This window comes from Oncorhynchus clarkii, chromosome 4 (assembly GCF_045791955.1).
Source record: "Oncorhynchus clarkii lewisi isolate Uvic-CL-2024 chromosome 4, UVic_Ocla_1.0, whole genome shotgun sequence".
Lineage (NCBI taxonomy): Eukaryota > Metazoa > Chordata > Actinopteri > Salmoniformes > Salmonidae > Oncorhynchus > Oncorhynchus clarkii.
In genome coordinates this window covers 44611238-44626354 of record NC_092150.1, presented here as the reverse complement: position 1 = coordinate 44626354, position 15117 = coordinate 44611238, and the positions used below count along the sequence as shown (strand labels likewise).

Here is a 15117-nt window from a genome sequence, read left to right as displayed (position 1 = left end):
TTAAATTGTTTTTAAATCTTCCTATTTAGTACTTCAAAGACCAGTACAGTACAGTAGGGTAGGCTATATAAATAAGCTACTGCAGTGGTCTGAGATGACTCAACATAGTCAGTGTGGATGTGACTACAGAAAAGGAGAGCCAGGTGCTAGCCAACGGCCAAATACATTTACATCACAGTAATTGTACTGTTTTACAGCCAAACACTATGCAAAGCTATGAGGCTGAACAACCATTGCATCCAGTGACTCTTGAGTCTAGCATACCTTCTTATGTTCAGTCAGTCACACCTGTTGGACTGTTTTCATCGATTTTACAGCCCTCCTCTTACCTCTCACACGAGACACACTTCAGAAGATACTGAATTATGGGCCCCAATAGTAGAGCAACCAGGCATATAGTATACCAGGCCATTGGCCTTTTCATATAAACCTGTGCATAGATCTGAAATACGATACACTCCCTGACTGACTGATGCTGACGCGTGTTGCATGAGAGTGTGTCGGCTGACCCTAACAGATCTACTTATCGACCACTTTGAAGGATTTGGACCTAAAGAAAACCAGTGTGCGCGTGTGAGAGTGTGTGTGCTGAAGAGTTGAGGAGGACGCCAAAGGAGAGAGACACTGGAAGCATCCGCAACGCGCATGCCAAGAACGGGAAGCGACTGCTGGAAAACAAGGACATACATTGCGCTCACCTTCTCGCTCTCAATCTCCCCCTCTCTTTATCTACACCCCTCTGCATCTCAGCATTGCTCCTCCTCCGTAGCAAACTGCATGGCATGATCGAAAAAAAAACCTGAAGAACGAAACGTAGAGAACAAAAGGATGGAGAGAGAGACCAGAGATACTTTATTTTTTAAAACCAAACAATCAAAACAATCATTGTCACATCAACCGTTTTCAAAAATATCCAATTGGTAACTATTTGCAAGTGTCAAGATAACAAATGGTCAACTGCTCGCAGAGAGAGTGGCTACTGTAAAGGTCGCTCTCCTTTCTGTAGAAAGAGCACTGCACCTCTGGGGGGATCAGAAAGATTCGTAAGGAAGTGCGAGAAAATAGCGGGAACAGGGTGAACTTTGATAAACAATTCCGGGGAAAAAAATGCATTTTTATTCCTTTGTTTACCAGCATGACTATTCTGCATGAGTCTACTTCTGCAAGCCCTCACCCCACCCCCTCCGTAAAAAAAGAGGGCTAGGAATTGAAAAAATGAACAAAATCGAGAGGAAACAAAAAATATTTATGTTATATGCAACTAATAAAAAAAGAAAAAGAGCAGGATTATATTAAAAAAAAAGATCTATATTTTGTTTTGGGATAATAAAAAAGGAATAACGAAAAAAATATATAGGATTGCAAGATACACATTGAACAATGTTTTCTTAGATAAATAAGATACAAACACCACCAAATCTACCAGAGATGAACTATGCGATGAACTTCCCCTGATACTACAACTACTCTACTACTACTTTGATGACTACTCTTCTTGTGCTCTGCTACTTCTTCTTCTACTGCTCTCACTCTCTGGTCCTACCGCCCTGATTGTGTCCCCTGCTGCCAATTCTCTGTCTTCCACCCCACTGTCCATCCAGGTCCCCTCTCCACTGTCTGTCTGTATAACTATGTTTAGTTGGACTGTACTCAGATCCGATGGGTCATATTCACTAGGATCCAAACGGAAGCAAACTGCCCGGAACGGGAGGGACTATCCCTGAACTTGTCTAACACGTTTTCCGCTGCAAAGCTGTTTGCTACGGTGTGCACTAATGAATACGACCATTATGGACTCTGTTGTTGTTCTTTCAGTCTCGTGCTGAAGGTGGGAGATGGCAGCTTCACCACCGGGACGCGGTTGTAGACTCTATAAGGTCTCGGCTAACTAAAGCAGTGTAGCGATACCTAGCGGAGATCAGACCTCACACCGTCCCCAGGCTAATTGCCTACAGAGCAATGGGAGAAAGTATCTGATCAAATGAACGAGATTCGCGATGACCTAATACAATAAATCACATCGATTGGATCGTGTAGCCCAATAACACTGTAGCTAGCTAGCACCTGTAGCACTGCACTGACTGGCCAGATAGTGTCAAATTAGCTCAGCCCTGATATTGTAGCTGTACGATGCATAGCTTTGTACTGCTATGACATAATGTACTGTAGGCCTATTTCCATGATTATAGGGATGTGCATAACGTGTCATTGTGGTATTTAACATACCCCCCCCCCCCCAAGCTCGCTAACTCTACAGCCCTTGTGACGTCAACAGTGTTTGTTTTACACATACTGGTGCCCCCTGCGTTGGTGAAGCAGCCATCTTTGCTCCATTTCCTCAGGTGGGGATAGCATATTTCCAGGAAAACTGCTGTTCAAATATGCATGAAGGGAATGCCGAATGGTCTATCTATGCCATCATATTGAGTTTATCTAGATTAATTGTTGTTGTTTCTGTTGATGAACAAAAGCTCATGTTGACCTTCCACCTCCACTGCCTGTTTTGCAGTATGGCTGGATGCATCACACCAGGCACCTCACCGCATGCTAAACAACAGATTGTGGGGTTTTATTCCCCCCTGTTTTTCCATGTTTATTTTCAAGTGAAAACTAATGTTGCTATGTTCAGTTTCTAGGCCTGTATGTATAGGTCATATCTCGCCAGTCACCGCAAACCCTCTAGCTAGGCCTACATCAGAGTTTGGATAATATGCTGCTGATGTAGCCTACTCGTTGTCGCCCTCTACTGGGCTCCAGTGCGTTGCGGGGGATGTAGTTTATCCCCAGTGAAGAGTGTCATCATCTGAGCCGTGGTTCGTCTCTGGTGACACTCTGGTCTAGCCGAGTGCCAGCAGAGCAGGGTTCATCTCAAGGGTGGTATTTAATGTTACAATGGAGGAGGCGTGTTAATTATATTTGGGGTCACATTCATTGACCGTGTCAAATACAATTTGGGTCACATTCATTTGCATATTGCTAGTTTATATTTTTGTCTCAAATGAGTGTTAACTTGTGTTCACTTGCCAAAACTGTTGCTTTGTTTCTGTTTGTTTATTTGTTATTACGCAATGATGAAGATTTTGATGATGTTCCAGAGATGCTGGGGGCTAACTGTACTGAGAACTGAGCAACTACCTATGCAAGAGTTTGACTGTAGCATATGATTATACTTCAGTGTTTCATTGTGCCAAAGGAGTTCAGTGTGTTAGGTCTGTCTGTTATGTGGGAGGGCAAGAATGGGGCAGGGTAATGGTGGAAAAAAAGGGGCAGCTACTATATCTAGCATGGTGCATTGTTTACTGAAGTGTGTGGGGGTTAAAGTAATTAGAATAGTGGGGTCAGGGGTCTCCCCTGGGTCTATCCTGGGTCTACCCTGGAGTTTGCCATTCAGGATATGTCCCTGTACTCGCAGTTTTCATTTGATACACTGGATCTCTGTCATTCATCACCTTATGTCTGATTCCTCCCCCCTTTCCTTCTCCTCGACCCCCATCCCTTTCATATTCATTCCCTCTCTCCCTCTTTCAACTCCCACCTACTCCTTCTTTCACTCTCTCCCTTTCCAAAAAAGTGTATTATGGCACTATGTTTGTTACCAAAAGGATGACTTGAAATGATAGAGAAATAAGTAATCATAGATTATGGAAGGATGCATCACTACTAGACATTTCATTCTGAAGATGGAAATTATTGTTTGTGGGGTAGAGAAGGAGAGGGATCGGGTGCAAGGTGGATTGGAAGAAGAGGGGATGGGCACAACTGGCTTAGGTACAGCTAAAGACAGAGGTGAATGGATCATACCCCCCATCATCCTTCTGGTAGCACAACCCACACAGACCGTTCCATTTAAAATGTCGGGGGGGGGGGGGGGGGGGGGTGTATATTGTCAGAGCAATAATTTCTTCCAAACCCTCAATTTTGTGGGGGAGTCCAATGCCATTTACCTAAACTTACTGTCAAAGTAACCTTACCACCTAAAAAAAAAAAAAAAACACAAAAAAACCTCATAATGTTTTCATCTTGATTTTATAGCATGCATACACACATCTAGTCTCTGAGTTTTGGGATGGGTTTTCACAAAACAGGTGGTGAATATACTGTGAATAACCGCCACCTTATGTGAATGGCTGTACTACCACAGTTGTGAGTCTGACTGTGTGTCAATATGAATGTGTGTGTGTGTGTTTGTGTGTGTGGGCTACCTGAAGACACGTTGTGCAGGTGGGGGTGTGTGTGATCCAGCTCCTGAACATGGCCACACCCACTTTAGAGGATTGACAGCTCAACACTTGCATAACTTTACTTGAAACCCAAATACAAAACATATCAAGAGAGGAGCAGAGTAAAGCCAGAAAACCCGCTGTCATATATTCTCTTTCCCCGACGTCTTCCTCCCTCTCATCCCCGTCTCCTATCCCCTTCTCTTTCTCTCCCTCCACACATGTTTGAGGAAGAAGCTCTTTTTGCATCCTTGTTCTTGTGTTTTTCTAACATATTGTTTGAAGTTCAATTCTAATGCATGCGTGGGAGAAAAAAAAGGCGACTTATTTGTGAATGGCCAGAATGAAGTAACTCTCTTTTTGCCGGCAATCTCTGTCTTCCTCTTTCTCTGTCAGCCAGTGGTGAGAGGAGGGGGGGGGTATGCAAACTGAAACATACTCTTAAAAAAAGAAATCTATATCACTTTTTATTATGTACATTTTTTTGTTATATTTTTGGTTTACTGCAGTGTGGCTTGACTGAATTGGTAGAAATACACTGGCTATCTTTCTGTGTATTGCACTTGGGAGGTGAAATAGGCTCAGTTTCATGAGTCCGATATCTTTCCTGATACACATACAACAGTCCGGGATATCTCAGCAGTGCTAGTAGCATAGCGCCAATCTGTCCATTCTGTTACATTTTTACAGGTCCATCTGTACATCTCTACATATAATTTGGCCTGTCACTTCCTCTGTCTATAACAGTAGATTATTTATCTACTAATCTACCACTCCAGATACAGATATGTCAATATCATTGCTTTACTTACATTTTAATCTGTTATTTTTTCTTATTTGGTGCTTTTATTTATTTTCTTATCATTTGGTGACTTGTTTACTCTTTTGTCTGATTTGTGGTTTTGTTGCTGATTTGTGTTATGATTTTTACATTTGAAAGAACATTGCACTACTAGCGCCAATGCAGCTAATGTTTCTATTGGTCCTGCCAACTGTTGTGACTACATCACCGCTAAGGGAATAAGGCACTGGGTGCAGCCATGCCACTTTCCTATCAGGGGAGAAAGAGAGGGAAGACAGAGATGGAAGAAGAGAAGGCTACTACAATAACACTGAATGGGATTTATGCTATAAAGACTGATACTGGATACAATTGTAATGTCATAACACAGAAACAAAAAGAATCAAGAACTGTATAAAATATATTTCAATGGAATGTTTATAATTTACCTTTTATATTTTTGAAACGTGTAAAGAAAAAAAGATTAATAAACAGTAATAATTTAACAAACAAGTTTGTGAAAAAAGAGACAAACACAGTTCTATTATTAAAAGTATGAAAGTTTGAAAGTGAATGCTAATTAAACTGAAAAACTCTTCTCCATTGCAGATAGGAAAATAAAACAAGAATAATAAAACGAGAAAAAACCCCCCCACAAAATTAACTGGAAAAACAAGCAAATCCAATTCAAAGAGAAAACATCAAAAACTCTATAAAAATATTAAAAGCTTATGCCAAAATGTTCTATTTGTGTCCTGTGCATTCTTTGTACATCTAGCTAACAATTCCTATCACGACTGATATTATGGAGCTTACTGACTGACGCTCATGTTGAGGACTTTTAGGGGTCATAGTTAAAACATGATTATTACAGCACAAACACCGTCAACTCATATTTATTTTGTTTATCCTAATAAAATGGCACATTTAATACATTACATTTAAGTCAAACATCCCAAATGTTTTTTATTCAAAATACATGTTTCATACAATTTTATAAACTTCAAAAATATCAAATCGGTATTCATGTGTTATTTCTGTAAAATATTGTATTGAAAAATAATATGACCTTTCTGTAAAAAAAACAATCACATAACATGATTGGCTGTCTGTTAGGCTTACACTGGTTTCTCATTTCAGGCACAGATACCCTAGTCTAGCAGGATACCAACAAACATGATGCGATACCCTTGCGGGAAAAACCACATGATTTCACATGTGAAATTTCCACATGTAACATTTGAAACCATGTGGTTTTGGAACACTTCATGTGATGACATACAGTTTTATTTTATTTGCAGTTTCACATGTGAAAATCATATTTTCACATTTGAAATCGTATATACACATGAAATAACTGTTCACATGTTGAGCTGAAATGTTCACCTTTGAAAACAAAAGAGACACATGCGAGGACAGTTGTTCACATGTGAAACCATTTGTTCACATGTATTCAATACAGAGTTTACATGTTAACACCACCTTTCACATGTGAGAATAACATGTTTTCACCACACATGTGAATTGCAGTTTCACATGTGAAAAACATTCAAATGTGGTGAGGTGTAGTTTCATGGTATCACATGTTGAAATGTTGCAAATGTGCAATTTCATATTATCACATGTTGCTTTTACATGTTGTCATATTAACTTCCCATAAGATCACGTTAAAAACGTGAAATTCATGTTTTTTCCGTAAGGGTAGTGACACAAAATGTACTGAGCTCTGCCCAACACTTTGGTTTCATGACTGTAGGGTAATATATACAGTGCCCTCAGAACGTATTCACATCCCTTTATGTTACAGCCTGAATTTTAAATGGATTACATTGAGATTTTGTGTCAAAGGAGAATTATGTTTTGAGATATTTTGTTTTTACAAATGAATTAAAAATGTCTTGAATCAATAAGTATTCAACCCTTTTGTTATGGCAAGCCTAAATAAGCTCAGGAGTAAAAATGTGCTTAACAAGTCAAAATAAATTGCATGGACTCACTCTGTGAGCAACAGTAGTGTTTAAGAAGATTTTTTGTGATTCAAGAGTAACATTAAAACAGAATAATATGCCACACCAACATTAGATAACTATACAGAAAACCCTGAAATTGCTGAGATAAGTACATGAAATCAATGATGAGAGAATAATCAATCAAATTAACTGAAAACTAAAATAGCAGTGCAGAGGGCTCTCTTTTTCTAAGTGCAGAGATGTAATTACAGTATTTTGTGTTAGAAAAAAAAATATTAAATCCATTTTAATCCCACTTTGTAACAACAGAATGTGGAAAAAGTTGAGGGGTGTGAATACTTTCTGAAGGCACTGATAAAAAAAGAGTTTAATTTTATTTAAGTTGAGGTAAATTGACTGAGAACACATTCTCATTTACAGCAACGATCGATCTGGGGAATAGTTACAGGGAAGAGGGATTAATGAGCCAAATAGAAGCTGGGGACGATTAGGTGGCCATGATGGTATGAGGGCCAGATGAATTTAGCCAGGACACCGGGGTTAACACCCCTACTCTTACGATAAGTGCCATGTGATCTTTATTAACCACAGAGAGTCAGGACACACGTTTTAACGTCCCATCCAAAAGACGGCACCCGACAGAGGGCAATGTCCCCAATCTTTTCACTGGGACATTTTTGTTTTAGACCAGAGGAAAGAGTGCTTCCTACTGGCTCTCCAACACCACTTCCAGCAGCATCTGGTCATCTTATTTATTCGGAGCAAACCAGAAGGTAGGTAACTAATAATACATAGACTAGGTAAGTGTGTGTGTGTGTGTGTGTGTGTGTGTGTGTGTACGCCCACACGTTTGCATGTCATGTCAAACAATTGTGTTTGAACCGGAGTGCGACTGTGTATGTGTGTGTGTCAGGTCCTCCTGGACAGTTTCCAGGTGATAACACTACCCATTATGACACCTCCGAGGAAGACCAGGATGAGCCCTGAGGACCGGGCGCTCATAGAGGATATCCTCTCCACCTGTACACGTGCCAGCGCAGCGAAACTGTTCATCTGGGACGAGAGAGAGTTAAAGAGGGGGAACAAATAATAATGATGAGAGAGAAAGTGGGAGGAGAGAAAGAGGGGGGAGAAAGTGAGAGAAATCAATGACAATCACAGTTCAGTTGTCTTTAACAATAGTTAATACCACATCATACACAACAACCAAGACCAAGTTTATATTAATATAGAATATTGCCCATTCTGTTAACTTTAATACAAAGGGGAAACACTACGGGGACAGCCTCTGATGGTATCTATATCTTACCCATCCTCCATGTTTCTGGATCCAGTCCAGTAATTTGCTTCTGAAGTACTCCAGAGTCCACTTCAGAATGTCCTTCACTAACTCGGGGAGGTGAGCAATCACCACCTAGCAGAGATGAAAATAGTGATTTAATACAGACACAGTGATTGTACTGAACATCCAATAATAATAACAAAGTAACAAGAACACTGTATAACATACCTTGACAGCTATCCTCCCTGCTACGTAGAACAGCACAGCAATTCTCTCCCAGGTGATTTGACCGTCCTCAAATACCTTTTCTACCAAATTCCAGTAGCTGGTCTTGCTGGTCATTTGCCCCACCATTCCATCTATCACACTGTTGCTTGGACAGGCGGGTTGAGGGAGGTAGGGTAGGAATTAGACTACTGACTTAGACCATTGTAAACTAACACACAGATAGATAGACAAGCATACTCTATATTCATATTTGTTTAGCTACCCAGCAAACCAAAATTGATTCTGTGAAAGTTCCCAGAACATTCGTTAGGTTGCGGCAAATGTTCTCATTACACAAAAAAAAATGTTCAGTTGTGCTGATAATTAAACAATGTTTGTATAAAACATTTGCCTGATGTTGCAAGAATGTTCCCAGAACACATTTAGTCTGTTTTTATTATTACATTAACTGGAAACTTAATGAGAACATTTGGGGAATGTTCTGTTGTGGTTATTACAAATGTTGTGCATTACATTTTAATGAATGTTAGAACATTCCAAGGACACTTCATTTAAATCGTTTTCTGAAGAAAAAAAATTATAATGTTAGATAAAACCTTAACTTAATGCAAATCTTCGATAATGTTCAGAGAATGTTCCCGATTTGCTGGGTAGTCTATGCATCAAATTCATCAATGTTAATTCACATAACAACAGTTTGGGAAATTTAACAGGTACTGTAAAACACAAAGCAATGGCTCCAATATCAACGGACTCGTCCAGCTCCCTGTTCTCCTTGAAGGCGTCTCCGATGGTACGTATCATCACAGCCAGCTGTAACACCATCTTCTGCTCTTGCTCACTCTCCAATTCCTGGGTTTCTGCGGAGACCACTACCGGGACCTCTGATAACAACACCTCATCCAGCTGCTCCTGCATCACTCTGGGGACGAGAGAGCATTCTGATCCAGAACCACTCCTTCTTAGAGCACATAGCCTGCTGTATCCTACTGTGTGTCAAACTAAACAACTGTTGTCACGACACACGGTGTCTGACGGTTTTCATTTCTTCCTTGCACTTAGCTGACAATGTAGAGAATACATTGTTTTTTTGCTCTCTGTTTTTGTCAATTCCCAACCCCATGGAAAGTGCACACATGCATACACATCCAAGTAAGAGGTTGGAAGCAGCCAGTGGTATTAAGTACTTAAGTAAAAATATTTAAAGTACTACATAAGTCGTTTTTTGGGGGTATCTGTACTTTACTATTTATATTTTTGACAACTTTTACATTTTACTTCACGACATTCATAAAGGAAAAAAAAATACTTTTTACTCCAATTCACACACTTTTCAAGAGAACATCCATGGCTATCTCTACTGCTTCTGATCTGGTGGACTCACTAAACACAAATGCTTTGTTTATAAATTATGTCTGAGTGTTAGTGTGCCCCTGGTTGTCCATAATAATAAAAAACACAAGAATTGTACCGTACGGTTTGCTTAATATAAGGAATTTGAAATGATTTCTACTTTTACTTTTGATACTTAAGTACATTTTAGCAATGCATTTACTTTGATACTTAAGTACATTTAAACCTGAATATTTGTAGACTTTTACTCAAGTAGTATTTTACTTGTTGAGTTACACTTTTACTTGAGTAATATCCTGTTAAGGTAAGTTTACTTTTACTAAAGTATGGGTACTTGGGTATTGGGTACTTTTCCCACCACTGGATGCAGCCACAGGTTTACAGCTACACTACCGGTCAAAAGTTTTAGAACACCTCCTCAATCAAGGGGTTTCCTTTTTTATTTGACTATTTTCTACATTGTAGAATAATAGTGGACATTACAACTATGAAATAACACATATAAAATCATGTAGTAACCAAAAAAGTGGCAAAAAAAAAAAATCCAAAAATATTTTAGATTTGAGATTCTTCAAATAGCCACCCCTCACCTTGATGACAGCTTTGCAAACTCTTGGTATTCTCTCAACCAGCTTCACGAGGTAGTCATACATTTCACTTAACAGGTGTGCCTTCTTAAAAGTTCATTTGTGGAATTTATTTCCTTCTTAATGCATTTGAGCCAATCAGTTGTGTTGTGACAAGGTAGGGGGTTATACAGAAAACAGTCCTATTTGGTAAAATACCAAAGTCCACATTATGGCAAGAAAGCTCAAAAGTTTCTTCAAGTGCAGTCGCAAAAACCATCAAGCGCTATGATGAAACTGGCTCTCATGAGGACCGCAACAAAAATGGAAGACCCAGAGTTGCCTCTGCTGCAGAGGATAAGTTCATTAGTTACCAGCCTCAGAAATTGCAGCCCAAATAAATGCTTCACATAGTTCAAGTAACAGACACACCTCAACATCAACTGTTCAGAGGAGACTGTGTGAATCAGGCCTTCATGGTCGAATTGCTGCAAATAAAGCACTACTGAAGGACACCAATAAGAAGAAGAGACTTGTTTGGGCCAAGAAACATGAGCAATGGACGTTAGACCGGTGGAAATTTGTCCTTTGGTCTGCAGTCCAAATTGTAGATTTTTGGTTCTAACCACTGTCTTTAACCAGTGTCTTTGAGACACGGTGTGGGTGAACGGATGATCTCCACATGTGTTTTTCCCACCGTAAAGCATGGAGGAGGAAGTGTTATGGTGTGGGGGTGCTTTTCTGGTGACACTGTCTGTGATTTATTTAGAATTCAAGGCACACGTAACCAGCATGGCTAGCACAGCATTCTGCAGCGATACGCCATCCCATCTGGTTTGGGCTTAGTGGGACTATCATTTGTTTTTCAACAGGACAATGACCCAACACATCTACAGGCTGTGTAAGGGCTATTTTACCAAGAAGGAGAGTGATGGAGTGCTGCATCAGATGATCTGGCCTCCACAATCCCCCGTCCTCAACCAAATGAAGATGGTTTGGGGTGAGTCAGACCGCAGAGTGAAGGAAAAGCAGCCAACAAGTGCTTGGCATATGTAAGACTGTTGGAAAAGCATTACAGGTGAAACTGGTTGACAGAATGCCAAGAGTGTGCAAAACTGTCATCAAGGTAAAGGGGGGCTATTTGAAGAATCTCAAATATCAAATATATTTAGATTTGTTTAACACTTTTTTGGTTACTACATGATTCCATGTGTTATTTCATACTTCACTACTATTCTACAATGTAAAAATAGTAAAAAATAAAGAAAAACCCATGAATGAGTAGGTGTTCTAAAACTTTTGACCGGTAGCGTAGGTGTGTCCATATGATGCATCTTTGATTAGTTTTGAGTATCTGTGAAAGTGAACTCACCTTTTCAGCAGGACCTCTCCTACTCTGTCATCTGTTGAACAAATAAAACAATTAAATCAAAATCGGCTTAGGTCGTCAACATAAAAAATAATTCTAAATGTCAAATAGAACAGAATCTTGATAGCTAGCAATAACAATGTACTGATAACTTGGATACATTGTTGCAGTGATGAGACATTGCACTGGCAGAAGTAGCTACCTGATGTCTCTACACACGCCATTGCCAGTCCACACCCAGCCCGAACGATAACGTTAGCTAAACGAGCTGTAACTTCAGAAAACTTCAGTATAGTAACTGTAGTTATTCTCTTATAACAGGATACAACTATTCTAGCTCTATTTGACAGACGATGGTTGTTGCTGTTTTATCTCTATTAAGAAAATATGGCACTCCTTTGAGATAATATGCAGAATCAAAAACACACAAAAAAAAAAAAATAGGAATGGCCTCTGACGACAACAAGACTGAACAGTCGAATGAAAGCGGAGAGCAGACGAGCAGCCAATCCGCGCGTGCGCATTGTCAATATGGGTCCTCACGCTAATGTGTCCGTGTGGAAACTGACTACAATACACAATTTGCTAGCTGATAGCTTCTTTAGCTAGTTGATTTTTGTCCGGCTAGCTAAAGCAGAAAGGGCGGCAACTAAGCTAGTGAGGGTGGGGGGGTTAGCGCGACAGGGCAGAACAACCTTTCTTCAGGCAGCTCCCCTCCTTTGTAAAGGACACCAGCAGTATGATCTCTATCATTGAATCTCTTGATCCTCTCCCTGAGAATACCTTGTTAGTTACTTTTGATGTTGAGTCATTATACACTAATATTCCACACGAGGGCGGTATTGAAGCTATGGAACATTTTCTTCTGCAACGTGACCCTAATGAACTACCTTCCAGTGTATGCATTGTAACGTTGGCTGAAATAGTACTTACGCACAACTATTTCATGTTTCTGAATGATTTCTTTATTCAGACGAAAGGTACTGCTATGGGATCCCCCATGGCTCCTAACTATGCTAATTTGTATGTGGGTTACATGGAAAAACAGTCTATTTTCAATCCTCTCAAAAATGTTTTCTTGCCTCACATCATTATTTGGAAACGGTATATTGATGATATTTTTGTTCTATGGAGGGGTGATGCAAAACAGCTCCAGGCGTTCCATGCTTTTCTTAACTCCTGCTCTGAGCATCTGAGATTTACTATGCAATCTGATACACGTCAAATCAGTTTTCTTGAGCTTCTGATCTTGTGTGAAGATAATGTTCTATACACTGATCTTTACAGGAAGCCTACTGATCGTAACAGTTTGTTGAGGGCTGATAGTTGTCACCCACTTCCCTTGAAAAATAGTTTGCCCTACAGCCAATTCTGTCGAATCAAAAGAATTTGCAAAAAACAATCCGATTTCGACAGAAATATGGCTGAGACGCAAATAAAGTTCAAGGAGAGGGGTTACAAGAATGATCAGATTAATATTGCCATTGAGAAAATTCAAAACAAAACGAGACATGACCTTTTTCAAGGTCAGTCTCGCAAAAAGACGCATTCTTGCGTTCTAACTACCCGCTACTCAAAGTGCTCTGAACAAATTAAGGGAATTGTTCACAAACATTGGCACATCCTAAAATCTGATGATTAGTCTCGGTAATGTGTTTTCGGACCTTCCCTTGGTCGTATTCTCGCGGGGCAGAAATCTCAGAGACCAATTGGTAAACTCTGATTTACCACCCCAAGATATTTCTGAACAACGTCTATTTGCGCCCCTACTGGATGGAAATTACAAATGTAATGGCTGTGCTCAATGCAATTGCACTTATACATGTAGATCCTTCAAACACCCACAAACAGGGAAATCGATCCCAATCAAAGGTGTTATTACGTGCTCCACTAAGGCAGTTATTTATCTTATAACTTGTCCTTGTGGTAAAAATTATGTAGGTAAAACAAAAGCGCGAATTAAAAGTACGTATCTCAGAGCATCGTAGCACCATTAGGTGTAAAAACTTTACTTATCCAGTTGCGGCCCACTTCTTGGAGGCAGGCCACTCGATTTCGTCTCTGCGTTATATTGGCATCGAACATGTCACCCTCCCTAGGAGAGGGGGTGACCTTGATAATTTATTGTTAAAACGAGAGGCTGCCTGGATCTTTAATTTAAAGACCCTTGCGCCCTTCGGTCTCAACGTAGACTTTGATCTGAAGCCATTCTTGTGATTATTGTGATTTTGCCATTGTAATTGTTTGTAAACTTGTGTAGTTAAATTAATCTATGATCGTATGATCATTTGTTTGTATGCTGTTCTTTGTTTGACATTTTAATATTTGATTATTAACCAATGGTATTAGGCCACTCTTGGCCATGATTACAGACACCTGTGTCTTTTGACACTATATAAACGAGTCATCCCGCAGTGTTTGTGATTATACCCCGATGAAGACAGCTTGGCTGTCGAAACGTTGGTATTACATTTTTGCATCTGAGCTCCTAGAGTGTGCGGCTCTCTTTTATTTTCAAGCACGTTGCAGTTCGTCATGGGGGAACTTTTCTTTGGGTATCTGAACTCTCAGATCACAGATTTAGCGAAGTTAGCTAGCATTACTTTTGGTTAGCACGCTGATGGACTACAGAGCAATAAAGCCAGTTCTGATACATAGTATCATGTTGATGATCAACACAAGTTAAAAGTTACTTCTTGCACCATTGTATCATGACCGGCAGCACCACCAACACAATGCACGATATCTTTCAATCAATGGAGTACGGACCGTGTAGTTCCAGCACTGACTGCTCAGGTAAAAACAACACAAACATGTATTTGTTGCATAAGTGTCTAGATATTCTTTGCATATGTTTAAGTATGACACAAAATACATTGAGGTGATTTTACTCGAAATAAAAGTGTTAGAATATCAATGATATAACGTTTATCTTTCATATCACGCTTTACACCATGTCTTAGATAATAGGATTTCTGTTAGCAGGCTATTACCATGTGAACTTTATTACTGTAACTAACTCAGGAGGCAGACACGCCTTGGGTCAAGTCGGTTGGGCTCTTCTGTGAAGAACAGCAGTCTGACTCTTTCAACAGCTCATCACCTAACATGTCCAGATTATATTTCAAAAATATATATTTTGCTAGATTATGTGCTGTAGGATGTGCTTGGAACTGGTGAAAAGTGGGGTGGGTATAATTTGTTACGTTCCAACGGGAATCTGTTCCAGAAACTTCGTAAAGTACAAGGTTGCCAACAAACAACTTATACAAAATAGCGCGATCAATTCACCTAGCTAACTAGCTGCCGAATAGGCATCCACTCACCACGTAGTTTATTCTTAATATA

The 15117-nt window shown here is 39.8% G+C and overlaps 1 protein-coding gene across 2 annotated transcripts; it reads right to left on the bottom strand.

Annotated features, from left to right (window-relative positions):
• Window positions 1–5423: 5423 nt before the first annotated feature.
• On the bottom strand, window positions 5424–14863 carry LOC139406842 (apoptosis regulator BAX-like). Of its 2 annotated transcripts, none has more exons than XM_071149922.1 (6): window positions 14763–14863; window positions 11773–11803; window positions 9236–9403; window positions 8482–8620; window positions 8281–8385; window positions 5424–8024 (listed from the first exon to the last, which is right to left on the bottom strand). In XM_071149922.1, exons 3-6 carry the CDS (start codon window positions 9397–9399, stop codon window positions 7881–7883), a joined length of 552 nt encoding a protein of 183 aa, XP_071006023.1. In that variant the 5' UTR covers window positions 9400–9403; window positions 11773–11803; window positions 14763–14863; the 3' UTR covers window positions 5424–7880. The 2 variants fall into 2 exon arrangements, with proteins under 2 accessions (XP_071006023.1, XP_071006022.1); XM_071149921.1 differs by lacking the exon at window positions 14763–14863 and adding an exon at window positions 11972–12307.
• Window positions 14864–15117: the final 254 nt, after the last annotated feature.